Source organism: Psittacula echo (assembly GCF_963264785.1).
Source record: "Psittacula echo genome assembly, chromosome: 3".
Taxonomy (NCBI): domain Eukaryota; kingdom Metazoa; phylum Chordata; class Aves; order Psittaciformes; family Psittacidae; genus Psittacula; species Psittacula echo.
Window position 1 is genome coordinate 13,770,440 of NC_137736.1, and position 14,814 is coordinate 13,785,253.

Sequence of the window (14,814 nt, forward strand, 5' to 3'; positions counted from 1 at the left end):
AAACAGAGATTCAGCATCACAAAACTTCAGTGAATGGTTCAAAAAGGACTAGAAGTAGAAATGTGAACCGAACAAAAACCTATAAAAGAGCTTCCCTTACTCTCGAGGATGTCCAGACCAGTTGGATGCTCATGTTGCAGAAAACTTACCTTTGCTTGCAATGCTAGCCAAATAGTGTTAGATGAACTAGCATGTTGATCTTTAAGCTGTCAGTTCTATCCTGGTTTCACAGACAAGGAGGAAGAAATAAAACAGACACCTACAGAAATTAATGTAGCTGTGAATAAAAACCCCACAAATATAGGTAGCTCCTCTCATCCCATTCGCTTTCTTGAACATGCAGTAAAAATGTAATCTGAATGCAAGAAAAGAACATTCCAGATTAAACTTCAGAGTAAAATAGTTTGGGAAAATACATTCAACTTAACTATGCAAGAGAAAAAGGACTGATCGGGTAAGGCCAAGACTGCTGCACAATAGCAAAACCCACAAGAGGCATGCTGTTCAATAAATCAGTTTTCTAAAGGAGAGTAACAGTCCAAGATCTTTTGTCTGCCCATTCATAACACCCTTATTCAAATCACATATATGAATAAGGAAAATCAGTATCTATCTTTGTTACACGATTATTTGGTAAATGCAAGGAAGGCTTAACAAGGATCACTTTGAAACTTTCTAATATTACAGTTTCTGGCATGCAGTACTCCCTCTGATCTAAAGCAGAGATTTAAAGTAAAAGTTCAACTTCTAAATAACTAAAACCCCACAAACAGAAGATTTATATTGAAAAATTTTAATATCAGCATGTTTCTCATGCTCTTTCATACATATCTAGGGCCAGAGCTGAAAGAATTAGGTGTACTAAAGATTTCTAGACATAGACTGATAAGACACTCAAAGCTTTACTGTCCTGTTTGGAAGGAAAACCCCATTAATTCTCTCAGGCTGAAAATAAAAACCATGTCTGAAGAGCATATGAGATGAAGAAAAATGCAAAGACAGACCTCTCTTTGCACTGCATCCCTCTTACAGGTGTTCAGCAAGAGTCATAATTTCCAGCCTGGATTACCTACCACTCCATACCATAATCCCCTGGTTAGACTAGTGATGAGCAACTAACTGGTACTGTTAACTAGGAGCTCAGTGCCAGGACTTTACTCATGTAACTATGATCTCCTTTCAATTCCAGATTTTGCTTGGAAGTCCTAAAAGTCTGTTTGACAACAAACTTCCTCCCAAAGTGCTTCAAAGGTGTCTGTATATTAAGAAAACCAACCACCACCCATCAGACAAACAAAAAAACCCTGAACAAAATAAACAAACCCCCCACCAAAACCCAGTAGAGTGGATCATAGGAAGTCTTCCTTAACTTCATCTACACTATCTTGCTGAATATTCAGTTTCAACAACTTGAAGATGGCAAACAATCTTGTTTTATTATGGAAAACCCATACTTCAAACAAAACTCTGAACAGGACTTTAAGCTGGCTGAGTCCTAACTGTAAAACGTAATGAAGACAGATGAAAGTGCCAAAGACTGACAAGACAGATATTAAACCTGAATGAAAAACAAAAGCAAGAGCCAGGATTACTGTAATAGCATTGTGATGGAAACCAGCATGTTATGAACCATGGCTTGGATATTCTCATCCTGTGAAGAGAAAATACTTCTACAGAAATAATTGAGTTATCTCAAGCCTCTCTTACTTTAAAGTAACACAGGACACATATTGAAAACTACGAAGGCTGCATCTCTAGTCATCATGAGGCAATTCTCCCGTGCTAAAAGAATTCTGAGACTGCACTTGGCGTTACAGCTTCTTTTCTGCAATAACAACAAACCCTGCCATTTTCAGCTGTTACCTTAAATGAAAAGAGATTTTCTGATACTCAGAGAAACTATCATTAGAATCACTTGAACAAGTAGACCTGTTGTATCTTCACAACACCCAGTACACACAGCTATAAACAAAAGGATAATCATTTAAGACAGAAATTAAAATGATTCTGATTTTCTTCATTAAGAGGGGGAAAAAAATTAAGCCTCTCCTCCATAGTGGTGCTAATTTTTGTTTTGCTAGTATTTTAAAATATTGATCCAGATAGTGGACACTGGGATTATTTTCAGTTTCAGTACTAAGAAAGTATCTTCCAACAGCAAAAACAGTCCAAGGTGGATTGCAAAACCATTAAGTGCCAATCATTTGCTAGAACACAACCATGACAAAAACATTTGTAACAGAAACACTAAAAAGGAAATAGATGAGAATGATCATTAACAAAAAGCTTAGCAGGAAAACCCTAAGATGGGCATTTTTATCAACAAAGTCTTAAAGGAGTTCTTACCTAAAACAGTGAGCTCCGCAACTTCACTTTCACGTTCTCCAACCATATTTGTTCCAACACAAACATATTTGCCAGCATCATTCTTTCTTGTGTATGTGATCATAAGCTTTCCTCCTCTGATCTAGGACAAATCAATGATAATAAAAAAATACTTTAATATAAACTATTGATCTAATAATATTTGTTAACTCGAAAGAGGTTTTGTAACAATGAATCAGAAGCAGCTATCAGGGACTTTCCAAATCATACAAAAAAAAGTGAATCCCCCTCCCAAAACCTATTAACCTGATTTCCTTCTCTTTGCAAAAAGCTTGCCTCTAAGTTTTACATCAGTATTTTAAAATCTCTCAGATTTGGACCCCTATTACTCTACTTTTCACTCCGCATAAAATAAGACTGACTGTTTAACAGCCTGTTTAATGCTTGTTGGCCAGAAAGTCTACAGTTCCTTTCTATGTACTACTGCAGTTTGATAAAATCAGGTGGAGAGTAAAAATTAGCACTAGACATCAATTCCATTTTCACATCAAGTGCTGTGACTACTTTTTTTTGACAAGAAAGATGTGTACGTTATCCTACTGCTGGTAATGCTCCTTATTATTCATGAGTTTTCTGTTTGCTTTGGTTTTCTCAGGGAAGTGAAGGAAATCTTTTATTCTTTAGCTCTTCACCTATAACTAAGGAATTTTAAAGGCTGATAAGCAGCTGGGCAGAAGCAATTAAATCCTTAGTGGCAAATGAATAACATTTTGCTTTTAATTCTGGATTCAGTTCTTGAAAGATAATAGAATTCCAACAATGCAAGAATTAGAAAGCATCCTTCCCTTTTGTGATTTCAAATCTTATTATATCAAAATATATATTAAATGCATATGGAAATTGCTGTTCTCCTTTGAAAAGTATTTATTCTCCCATTTGATCGACAAAATGGTTGAACAAGTTTTAAAGTTCACCAAACCGCAGCAAAATTTGTGTAGGCAACTTGAATACAAACCATGCTTAATACACAAAAATGTTACTTAACTACATTAATTATATTTTTAAGTGAACATATGCTTATGGGTCCAATCACATATGAAAACCACCACAGTTCAAGGAATGGGTGGAAGCACACAATAAATACAGCCACATATGAAGCTACAGAAAAGGGTCTAATATGGTCAGTGCCAAGGAGTGTTCTCAATATGAAGTATTTTGCTTCAGCTGCCTGCAGCTAGAAATCTATCCCTGAAAATTTGACATCTTGAGCAGCATTGGGCTCTTATTATCATTGTAGGATGTACAGACACAGAGATGACAGTCAGTTACTGAGATAATGTAACAAAGATAGCGTTGCATACAGATTTCATTCTGTTTCCTTTGGCATTCATTGTTTGAGAACAGGAAAGATGTGTCCTTTATCATACAGAAATCTAGTAATGTTAAAATTTCAATGGGGATTTGAGGCATGAAGAATGAAAAGATAAAGGTGACCTGCAAATACAAATTTCTTCAAGAATCTGTGTGCATTTTTAGATTGTTTACCCCCTGAACTCATGGTAAGCATGAGAAGAGAATGTAAAATATAAGTCTCTCTATACTTAGTCCTGTTTTACATCTCCTTGTATCACAGAAAGCTATTTATTTTCAGTTAATCTATGCAAAGGCTTTTAAAAAAAACAAACCAATTGTAGGAAGATTTCCACATGCATTTTAGGGTATTTGTATAATCAGATACATAGGAAGAAATACATACTTTTCATGTATATCAATATTGAATGCGCTGGATTTAGCAAAGAAACGTATATATCACAAGAATTTACCAACTCAGCTGCTGATTTCAAACCTATGTAAACTGAAAGCAATGATTTTCATACATCTCTTAAGAGCGTAAGTCCTACTGATGTTTAGTATGCATTTGTGCTCCTCAGTGATTTTACACTTCAGAAAACTCCATCGAAACCCATTACAATATGACACACCTGTATATTTTGCACAAACTGTAACCTCCAGCAAGAACTATCCTAGGATTTTCTTCTAGGAATCAAGACAAGACTCTCTTCAAAGCATAGATGTAGAAGCATTAAAACAGAAACATTTGAACAGCTGAAAAAATCACTGAAAACTGCTTTTCTCCCAAGGTATTTGAGATTTAGATAAGGAAGGCGAAGCAGAGGAGACATTCCCTCACGGATGTTGAGGTAGACTGCCAAAGATATAATATGCCTACTGAAGGAAGCTGTGCTTCCAAGATGGAATTCTGAAAGTATTTGGTTAATTTTTCCTAGGTTTTTTCCTTTGTTGATCTTTTGTTTGTTTGTTCCTTAAAACAGAAGAAGGGTTTAGAACTTCAGCTACAATGACGGCTATTAATCACATTAAACTGTGATTAATTACACAGTTACAATAAAACGTACCTCAAGTGCATGTGGAATTACGTATGTCTGCAACTAGAGCATTCACAGATGGCTAGAAGAAAGCGTACTTCCACTGCTGTGTCACTACCCAGGTTTTCCATTGAATTTTAACAATAAGATACCCATGAACTCAGTAAGATTCATCAAGCCCTTCTATTTACTAATAAATCACTGCAAATGAAATGTGTAGCTATGATAAATTTATGTTCCCTATGTGCAGCATTTGCTACTTTTTCTCTCACTAGGAAATCCTTCAAATACTTGTGGACTGTAAGCCAATAGGTTTAAGTAACAAAGTACACAATAAAATACATGCACATGAATTTTTGTAGGAATACATACAGAACCACTGCTACATTTCTTTGTCTTCCTAACTTCATATCTACTACGTCCAGTACTGTAAGTTCATACCCAGTATTTAGAGCAGTAAAGAGCCAAATCACCTTTGGGGGCAGTATCTGAAATCTTGCAAATTAGAGCTATTTATAAAGTGTAGACATTCAATACTTAGTTCATAGAGGCATTTTAACTGAATGCTTTAGCTCTTTTGGTATTTGTACCCCTACCTCAGAATGTACCAGCTGGACTTTACAGTAGTAAATGATATAATGGTTTGAATTAGAGACAAGCAGTGTAACATTTCATCTTAAACCTCCAGAAGAGTTGTTACCATACTGAATACAAAGAGAAATCCTTTCTTCCTAGTAAAAAAAAGATACCACAAACAGTTTTATTACACTACTTTGGTAGAGACTGCGTATCATGGGAAAATAATTGCTCTGCTAACTGCCAAGGCTTTAAGTCCAATTTTGAAATGCTGGAAGTAAGTGTTATGTTTCATTTATACAGAAATGATGCCAAGGCACTTTCTGACTTCTCACACCTCTTCAGGATTTTGTTCTGTTCTGCGCCTTCCAGCAAATTTATCAGGGCTTTGCAAGTAGAGAACACAAGAACAGCACTGAATACTGATGAGAAGACTGTGATCAGCGGGTCGCAGATGATCTTCAGTTGCCTGTAACATGTATGGATTGTTGTATGAACGTTAAGAGAATATATGATAGCACGGTGACTTACAAAGACGTACTGAAAGCTATTTTCTATGACCTGCCTGCCTGACCACATTTTGCTCCTTATGAGTAAATTGTTCATTCAAGCAAGTCCACTTCATTTATTTCTTTAAACAATGGTTGGAGATGTTCACACAGAAAACTCGAGGCACCCACAGAGTTAACTAGGTCCAGAATTTAAATTATGGCCACCCAGCAGCAAAAAAATCATATACAAATAATGAATCAACTAGGTCAGCCAATAAATCAAATCCATAAAAACTTACCCAAGGGTTCTACAACATACCACCAAGCTATACTCAGTACACACACACATATACACTTATTCTAAGACCATATTTTATATACCTATGCGTGCTGTGTGTGCAAATTTCTGTATGTATAAATCCATACCCATCTGTCTCTGTTAAGAAATATTTTTATATATGCGGGTGATTCATTTAGTTTTCATAGAAATGAGCTATGAAATATGAGAAAGAATGAAGCCATGAGAGAAATTCTTGGGAAGTTCAAATACAAAAACTGACGGGCATTTTTTTTTCATTTTTTGACATTCTATTTAATAAATGGAATCTGTTGAAAAATAATTCTAACCTAAACTTAAATCTGTAAGAAAATTAACTTCAGACTGCAGAGTGAAATAGTGACCTCTGTTTGGATAGCCAGGGTTTCTGCTTATGTGAGATTACACATTTCCCGTATTTCAGTCTTCTATAGTATAGCATACATATACCCCATTTTGTTTAAATGAAATGTGACAGGCATGTGATATTGACCTGTCAGACATAGTCTTTGCTTTAAAAGTGTACCATTTAAATATAATGACAATAAACCAGGTAATGAACCAGGTGAGTACAGGCAATTGCAATTAACAGTGTCATCAGTGGCTGATACAAGTAAAAAGGAGCTTTTATTCCTTAGTTAGAAAACATAGTTTTTGCTCAGTTTCCTCTACACAGTCCAGCACCCTAAAACTGGTTAGTATATTCATATTACGACTCATTATTGCAGCCCAGACTGGAACATGTTGATGACTGGAACATCAGCAATAGAGGGAAACCTTGCAGCTTTAACAAAATTGCGTAAAAAGAGTATAAATGAATACCTATCTCAAATTTATATTAAAAAATATCTTGTTCCAAGTCTTGTGAATTCCAGGTATTCTTCCCTACCTATTATTGCAGTGTTTAAATATCAGACACCAGAGATCAAAATGTGTTTGGAATAGGTTTTCAACAATGATTAAAGTTTGCTCTTGTTCAGCTTCAAAGTTCAGACAGGGGAGTCTGTCCTGCTTTCGGTTCCATTCTCTGGGACCCCAGGAAGGTACTTGCTGCCTCCTCCAGATCAAACATGCAAAAATTCTATTTGAAAGTAGCTTAAAACACACTTTCAAGTGGTCTTCTTGCACTGTAAATCTGTCATGACAAAGTGCAAGTCAATTGTTACCCCCTACCATACAGACCAACAAAACAGTCTTGCAATGATGAGAGGCCTGAAGGTAGAATCTACAAAGGATGGTGCAAAATGCATGGGACGATAGCTTTACTTAAAAGGAAAGAGCATTTACGGCAGATAAAATGACAACAGATTCAAGCTGCTGCTTCTGACACCCCTGCCAATATGGCCAGGATACATCAGAGTCAGAATCGCATTCAAGTCCGTTCATGAGACTGCCTTCCCTTCTTTTATGGCCTCATTATTAATGGCTGTATCTACAAGAAGATGGATATCTACAAAGGCTCAAGGGTTATCTGTGTCCTGGATCACTGAGTGACTTCAGAGGCAGTTGAGGGTTATTCAGCCCTTGGCATTATTGCAAGACACCAAATATCAGCATTACCATGTATTTGATACTTCACCCAACTAAAAAGATCATGGAAACAGCCAAGATATATGCAGAAAGTCATAAATCAACTTCAGAAAAGAAAAATCCATACCTCAGCATATATAATTCTCAGAAGTTTCAAACTGCAAGAATCCTAAACTTACTTTCTACAAACATTGGGCTTTTGTTAATCACAGAGGAAGATTTAATTCAAAATAGGCTGTATTGGCTCACATTAATCAGAACTAATTTCTGTACAGACAGCTATGTTTATATGAAAATATTTGAACCAGCATAATACTTTCCTGAAACGTTTTCACAGCTACAGCACAAAACATTTACTATGCAATACTTCCTTTCTTATAATAAACCAAGATTAAAATCCTCCTACAACAAAAGCATGTTATGACTCCATTCATGGCCTTAAATCTGCCCTACTAGGTTCTCGAAAAAAACCCCAAACCAATCTTTCTGCAACACCAAAAGAAACCCAATTGAGCCCAAAATGGAATGACATGTTTGTAATGATAACTATGATATTTCTGTGAAATGGTAAATTTAACCCCATGCATGAATTTCCTCTGGATTGCAGCTTTCACTGCAATCAATGATCAAAATCAGAAATAAGAGTGAACTTGAACTGAACTCAGTGTCTGGTATGTCTTCATTTCTCTCCCCTTGAGTAAGTCAAGATTTGAAGTATCTGTTACACAGGAATTTTTAAAGCACCAGCAACACTGTTATTTACACAGCTCCAAGCATAAAATCCCAGACCAAGTGGGGTTAATCTGCCACACAAAATCTCTCAGGTTTTAATTGTTACCTGAAGTATCACAAATGCAATATGGAAAATAATCCTAACAAACCACAAATTTTAAAGCATATAAAAAACTCCTACCTGCTCACCATAAAAGAAACAACATAGCCCAACTCTACAAAGGAATTTAGCAGCCTATTCCCACTGAGAGTGCCTACACTGCAATGGACAGACGCAAGGCCACTTTGTGGGGCTGTGTCAAAATGTTCCCAAGAAGGAAGCCAAAGGATGCTTCAGACTGGCTCTCCAGGGACCGCAGAGACCCAATGACACAACCAGACCAGACTCTGCAGCATGCAGAGTATGCCTAAACCATGCAGACAGCACTGGGAGAGGAGTACCACCATCATGCCATTTCAGAGGGATGTGGACTCTGCTGCTGATTTCAAGGGGATGTCGGTTCCTAACTGTCATTGTAGGTATTGTCTTTTCTAAGCCTGGAGTTAACCTTGGCAGGACAACGACATGCATTTAAGACTACTTGATATCATGGGGTGTATTTTGTCAATAGGGGAGTTCCTACTTTTTCCTAAGGAAAGAGGAGCTGTGCAGAGCACAAACCTCCAATAGCAGAGTCCTAGCTTTCAACTTCAAAGCTTAGAAGCACGAGTAGATAAAACTTCATTTGTAATCTGACAAAAGAGTGCCGATCTTTCACAGTCATCATATCAAAATACAGCATTTTTCAAGGTGTTTATAGAGGGTTTTCTAAATGGAACTGTTCTGACAGGAGTCAAGTAATCAAGAGCTATGAAGCAGATGTTCATAGGTCTTCTTCTACAATGAGCTCCCATAAGAAATTGAAAGGCCTTTAACTAATGCAAAACCAAGGTTCTCCTAGACCTAAAAGTAGCACTGTGAGACAACAACAACAACAAAATCATCACAGTCTGAGAAGAGAGAATAGAAATATTAACTTTTCTTTGTCCTTTTGCATGGGTCTGTGCAGCCAGGCATTATTTTCAGCTTTGGCTTCAGGAATTCCGTGACCTTCTGAGATGCAGCAGATTCCCACTTGCCTCAAAAAGGCACATCTCCTCTGAGACTGGCCATCCACTGCCGGCTCCTCACTGAAGGAGATGCTCCCAGATCCTTCCCGTGATCATTGCACTTCCTGCACTCAACTGCCTGTGAAAGCTCTCCTCCTTGGAGCTCCCTCAGCAGCTTCCCAAAGGAAGAAGGAATTTCCATCTCCCTCTGAGGATAAACCTGAGCACTTTATGGCATAGAGTACAAACTGAGAACCAAACTAAGCAAATAAAACTAGTCATAGGTGGCGAAAAGGCAGTAGATTCTTTTATACATCCCCAAGTTGCTATTTTGAGGCAAATTTGACTTTTCATTTGAAACTTTTTCTTTGGAAACTTTACAATCAAGTTTAGTTCCAAAGTATTGGCCCTACCAACTAAACACTACAAATACTTTGAAAAATGTAACCTGCAGAAAATATAAAGTGTTTTCTAACATAACTAAAAACCTACTGATTCTCTGACTTTAGACCAAGAAGACATGTCATGGAAATGAGACCATGCTTCAAAAAAGGCATATAAACCTTGGTTAAGTTTCTACTGCATTTATCGCTGACTGCACCTAAGCTTAGTAGAACTCTAATTTTTATACTTAGTTTATTCTGGACATACAAAGTTGTGAAAACATTAAACCTTTCACATAATTTGTGTAACACTGTCAAAAGGAGAAACACATGCACCACATTGTTCGTTTTTCATGACAGCTAAATGCAAAAGTCATATATTAATCTGCCACATTTCACTCTTCTACCAGCGATCACTGCAGCTCTTGTGATTGCAGCACATGCAAATCATAAATCACAGATTTCCTTGTATTTTTTGTGGTCTTCACACAAACTTTGTGCTACAGGACTGAGGTAAAAAAACTGCAGTCACAGGCAACCACAAGCAAATCTGACTCTAACTTCCGATTTTATTGAAGGAACTGTTGCCTTCGCGAAGGCAACAAGGAACACTCAAAAGCAACTGGGCTAGACATTATAGCTGCGGAGAAGTCCCTGCTTGCAAGATGCTAAAATTAAAACTTACAAAGAATAAGGAGGAGAACGTATATGCAAGTAAAGATCAAATTCCCCCAATTCACACAGAAGCCGAGCATCATTCTCGCAGTCTACTTTAGACCCTCCAGGCAATCTCAACAGGCAGCTAGTGACCTGCATATCTCAATCCGGTCTCAAATGTTCAATTTTCTGTTGCCACAGAAGACTGTATGATACAAAATGATCTTTAGCAATGGACAGCAAAGCCAGGACCTACTTGGGGTTCCTGTTACTCTTAAAATAAGCCATCACAGATTGCAATTAAGCAGAACAAGGCATACACTGTTCCCATTCTCTGTATGTATTGGGATCATTGCTCTCTGATGCTCACACATTTCGAGTCACCATCTTTTAAGTATGATACCCTCCAGGAGTTGTTTGTGAGCTACTGTGAGGCTTGTCACTGAGAAATACAGCTCCAGTGTCAGCAGGAGCAGGCTGCCTACCAGTTCTGCTCTTCCCACTCAGCCCTTGCCTTTGGATTAGCGAAGGGCTTATTGCTCAGTGTCAATGGAAGTGGTTACCGTTTGAATAGCCAAGGAGAATGAAGAGACTGAAGTCTGCAGAATTATGCCTCTCTTCTTGCCTCCTCTGCTCTCAGTTGGTGGCTGCCTGAGCTATTTAGGGGGGCTCTGGAGCCCTGTTGGGATAATTGCTTCCTTTGCAGCAGTTTCTTGCTATTCCTGTCAGAGGCCACAGTGGGTTTAAACTCCTGACATGGCTTCTGTTGTTGTTCAAAGGCTATTGTAAACTGCACCAATGGAAAAGGTGGAGTAAAAAAAAAAGGGGGGCTGTAAGGAGGGAGAAACTGCTCTGGACACTGAAGTTATCAGCTGGTCGACTTTTTCCATTTGTATTTATAATGCAAAATAAACTTTGATCTAGCTGGCCAAGTTCTGTATGGAAATCAATGCGTCCTGTTTGTGGCAGTTTGGTGCTGGTGGAATGGTCTTGTAAAAATGGCAGAGAAATTGAAACTACTCAGCACTTTGATTTCCCCAGTTTTTCTTGTGGCTGTGTGCATGCCTTTTTTTTTAAGCTGGTTCTATGCTAACATAAATAAGAAGTTTTGACGTCTTTCATGTAAGCAGTATAAAAACACTTCATGATTAGGAAGCGATTGTTACACAAAATGGAAAGTGTTACCTGATCAGATTTCAGTTCCTCTGGTACAAATTACCTTTTTTTTATGACAGTCAGAGGAAGTTAAAAACTGCAGTTGTATTCCCATAGCAAACTTTGCTAAAAACACAGAAACGGCCACTATGCTTCCAAAACAGATACAAACCCAACTGTTCAGTCTGAAGTAAATAAGATTTAAAGACATTACTGTTTCTCTGTCAGCTACAAACAAAAAACAGAAACAAAAACAAAAAGACAAACAGAACCCTGCATCTTATACTTCTGCATTTAAAAGACTCATGTACCCAATATTCTGGCCATATTTTTCTAAAGCATATGGTAAAGGTGAGGAGTCCTTGGCCACTGGGTAAAGTAAGGAGCAGTCACCATCTCTAACTATCAGATGAACTTATTGACATGTCCAAGCAGACCAAAATATGGTCCTGAATGGAGATCACCAAAAAGTGCTGCCTGTAGCCCATGGCATGCAATACACCAAGTGCCATGCTGATCAGTCACAGACCATTTACAAAGCGGATGAGTAAGAGCTGCCCTCAGCTGGAGCCTCACCAAGGTCTGAGCTTGTAACTCCTGAGACTCTGTGACTCCAAAGACATAAAAATATTTCTAGGCATATTTATGACTGGAATTTCTCTGTGTTGCTGCTATTACTGCAATTACTTTTCCTTTGCTGATGCACCTCAAGGATAGGTAAGGAAAATGATGCAAAAATACATGGTAAAGAATGCTGGGGGATGATGATTTATGTGAACTGGCATGGAAGACAATATTTAAAGGACTGTCTTGACAGTATCTATGCAAACAGAAGACCTTATCAATATCCCTTATCAAGATCCCTTAGCTTCCTTGCCTCCATTTCCAACACAAACATTAACAGGTTTAACCACTAATATGTAAACACGTTTCAGTAGGTCACATCAGTACCCAGATGTCTGCACCAAGGTATAACCTTACAGAAAATCTTGTTAACAGTAAAGTTCACCCTCATTTATCTTAGAGGACATGTTTGTTTCAACACAGATCCACTGGTTTTGCTTATTTATGCCCAGGAAAGATAAAGAAATGATACTTGATACCCATGCAAATTAATTTTTAATGAATTGTAATGTGGTTTCCAAACTCTGTATACTCAGAAATTAAAGGAAAAAGTTATAGAAACCATCAAGTATGATAAGCATAAAACCAAAATAGTCATCTGAACTCAGACTTCATTAGCTATGCATTGTACTTTGTATTGTACTATTCAGATACTTGATAGACTTTTTCTAAGGCAGACAGAAAAGTCATAATTTTAGAGAACAGTTGACATGGAAAAAGCGTTCTGATGATTCTCTTCACCTTTCAAATAGTTCCATGTGTTACTACGCATTTGACAAAAGTCTGACATAGAATTAAGAGTTTTGTCCTTTGATAAGACCCACTTTCAGTGGATTGCAATGCTGTATTTTCCCCAGACCTAAAGTCTGGCAAGAAACTTCTGGTAGAATATGAGTATTTCTACTGTATTTTAGAAAAATGTTTAAGTATTCTTAGATTTCTGGATAATCCTATTAGATTCCAACTTTTGTTCAAGACCTGTGAGAACTAAAGCATAAATGTGGTTCTATAGATATTACTGACACTTTCAAACACCCATGCAAAGGACAACCTGATGTGTAGACCATTCTATGCATTGAATACTAAAATATCGTATTAGTGGTATTCAGAGTTGCTTTTAATAATGTGTTAGATTTTAATCTAGGCTCATTCTGCTTACATAGTAAGCTAATTTCATAGCAGGATTGCCTGGAAATATACCACAATGGTATGAGCTATGATCCTAATGGTAACTTTTCAACAAACGCTTAGGATAAATTCTCCCTGAAGTGGAGGACTGGGCCTCTGTTGAGCCTGACATACTCGTAATCCAAAGCAGCAACTCTGTTCCTAGACATAAGAGGAGTCAAAAAACAAAGGAGGAAGAGGGATTTAATGAGACACACACTTCCTTGACGGGTGGAAGATCAGAAGCTCATTAAATGGGGATACTGAAGAAGCTATTCATATGGGATTCCTTTGGAAAGAGATTTTAGGTGCTAAATTAGTCAGCTAGGCACATAGATTATTAGAGCGGTTTGTTTCTTTTTCTCTGTGTGTTGTTTATGTGTTGTTTCTTTTTCTCTATGATCATGTGGTTAAATAAACAATACTCTTTCTTTTCAGAATCCTCTTTTGTGGCATTGTCAACTACTGTTTCAAATGCTTGTTACCCAAAAGATCCAAAGTGTTTATAGAGAGGACAGAAAAGGATGTAACACTATCTATCCTTTTAACATCTCAACTCTCAGCTGAATGTGAAGCGAACATAGAATAACTGCTTATAGGCTGAATGCTGCAGACAGGTACCTAGCTGTAATGCCCGTAGACCTATTTTGAAGACTGCATTTTGTAGAAAATATGGAGCAAAGGAAACACAGGTAAAATCTATTAGACTGTGAACCGCTTGGGATTGAAAGCAATCTCCTCCATTAGCAGGAACAAAAATTGCACTGGCATTCTCCACTGCACCTGAATAAATAGGTCATCTTTACCTTGTAAAACTTTTCAACATTAGCTAGTGTCAATTCTCTGATGAGAATATGTAGAAGTCGTTCGAAACAATGCAGAGAGAGAATAACCCCGACTTTGGTATCTATTTCTCTCATTATTTCATGAACACAACCCTCAGTGCCCATTCAGTATCCAGAAATAGATCTGGTCAATCAAATGGTCTGTGTGTTCTATCAGAGGACAATCAGAGGAAAAATACGAATTCTGCTGAAAGTACACTTATAGGGTACAGTGCATTAAAACAGTATTTTAATACATACTTGGAAAATGTGTGTCAACAGACTTCCCTACAAAAGAGCTCCCTTGGCTAGATATCAATCCCACAGACAAGACAGTATTTGCAAATATAATTTTGTTGGTTAGCAAACCAAACCCTATTCTAATTATAACCGCCTAATTATCCACCATGGTACCTTGGTAAGACAATCCCAAATAAACAAAGTGTCCTTAACCTGTCAGTGACTAGAACTTATCCCACAAAGGCAATGAATCTGCTCATTTTCAAATGTAAAAAGAAAATGCTTCCTCATATTTTTATTTTTGCTTATGCCCCTATA

At 37.4% G+C, this 14,814-nt stretch overlaps 1 protein-coding gene across 1 annotated transcript in view; it reads right to left on the bottom strand.

Moving 5' to 3' along the window:
- Positions 1 to 14,814, bottom strand: part of ROBO1 (roundabout guidance receptor 1) — a gene marked incomplete at both ends in the record, with an annotated part of 515,624 nt that overhangs the window by 80,310 nt on the left and 420,500 nt on the right. The window contains one exon of the mRNA XM_080612700.1: positions 2,347 to 2,467. Within this exon, the coding sequence (XP_080468826.1) occupies positions 2,347 to 2,467 (121 nt within the window). The remainder of the gene's footprint in view (positions 1 to 2,346; positions 2,468 to 14,814) is intronic.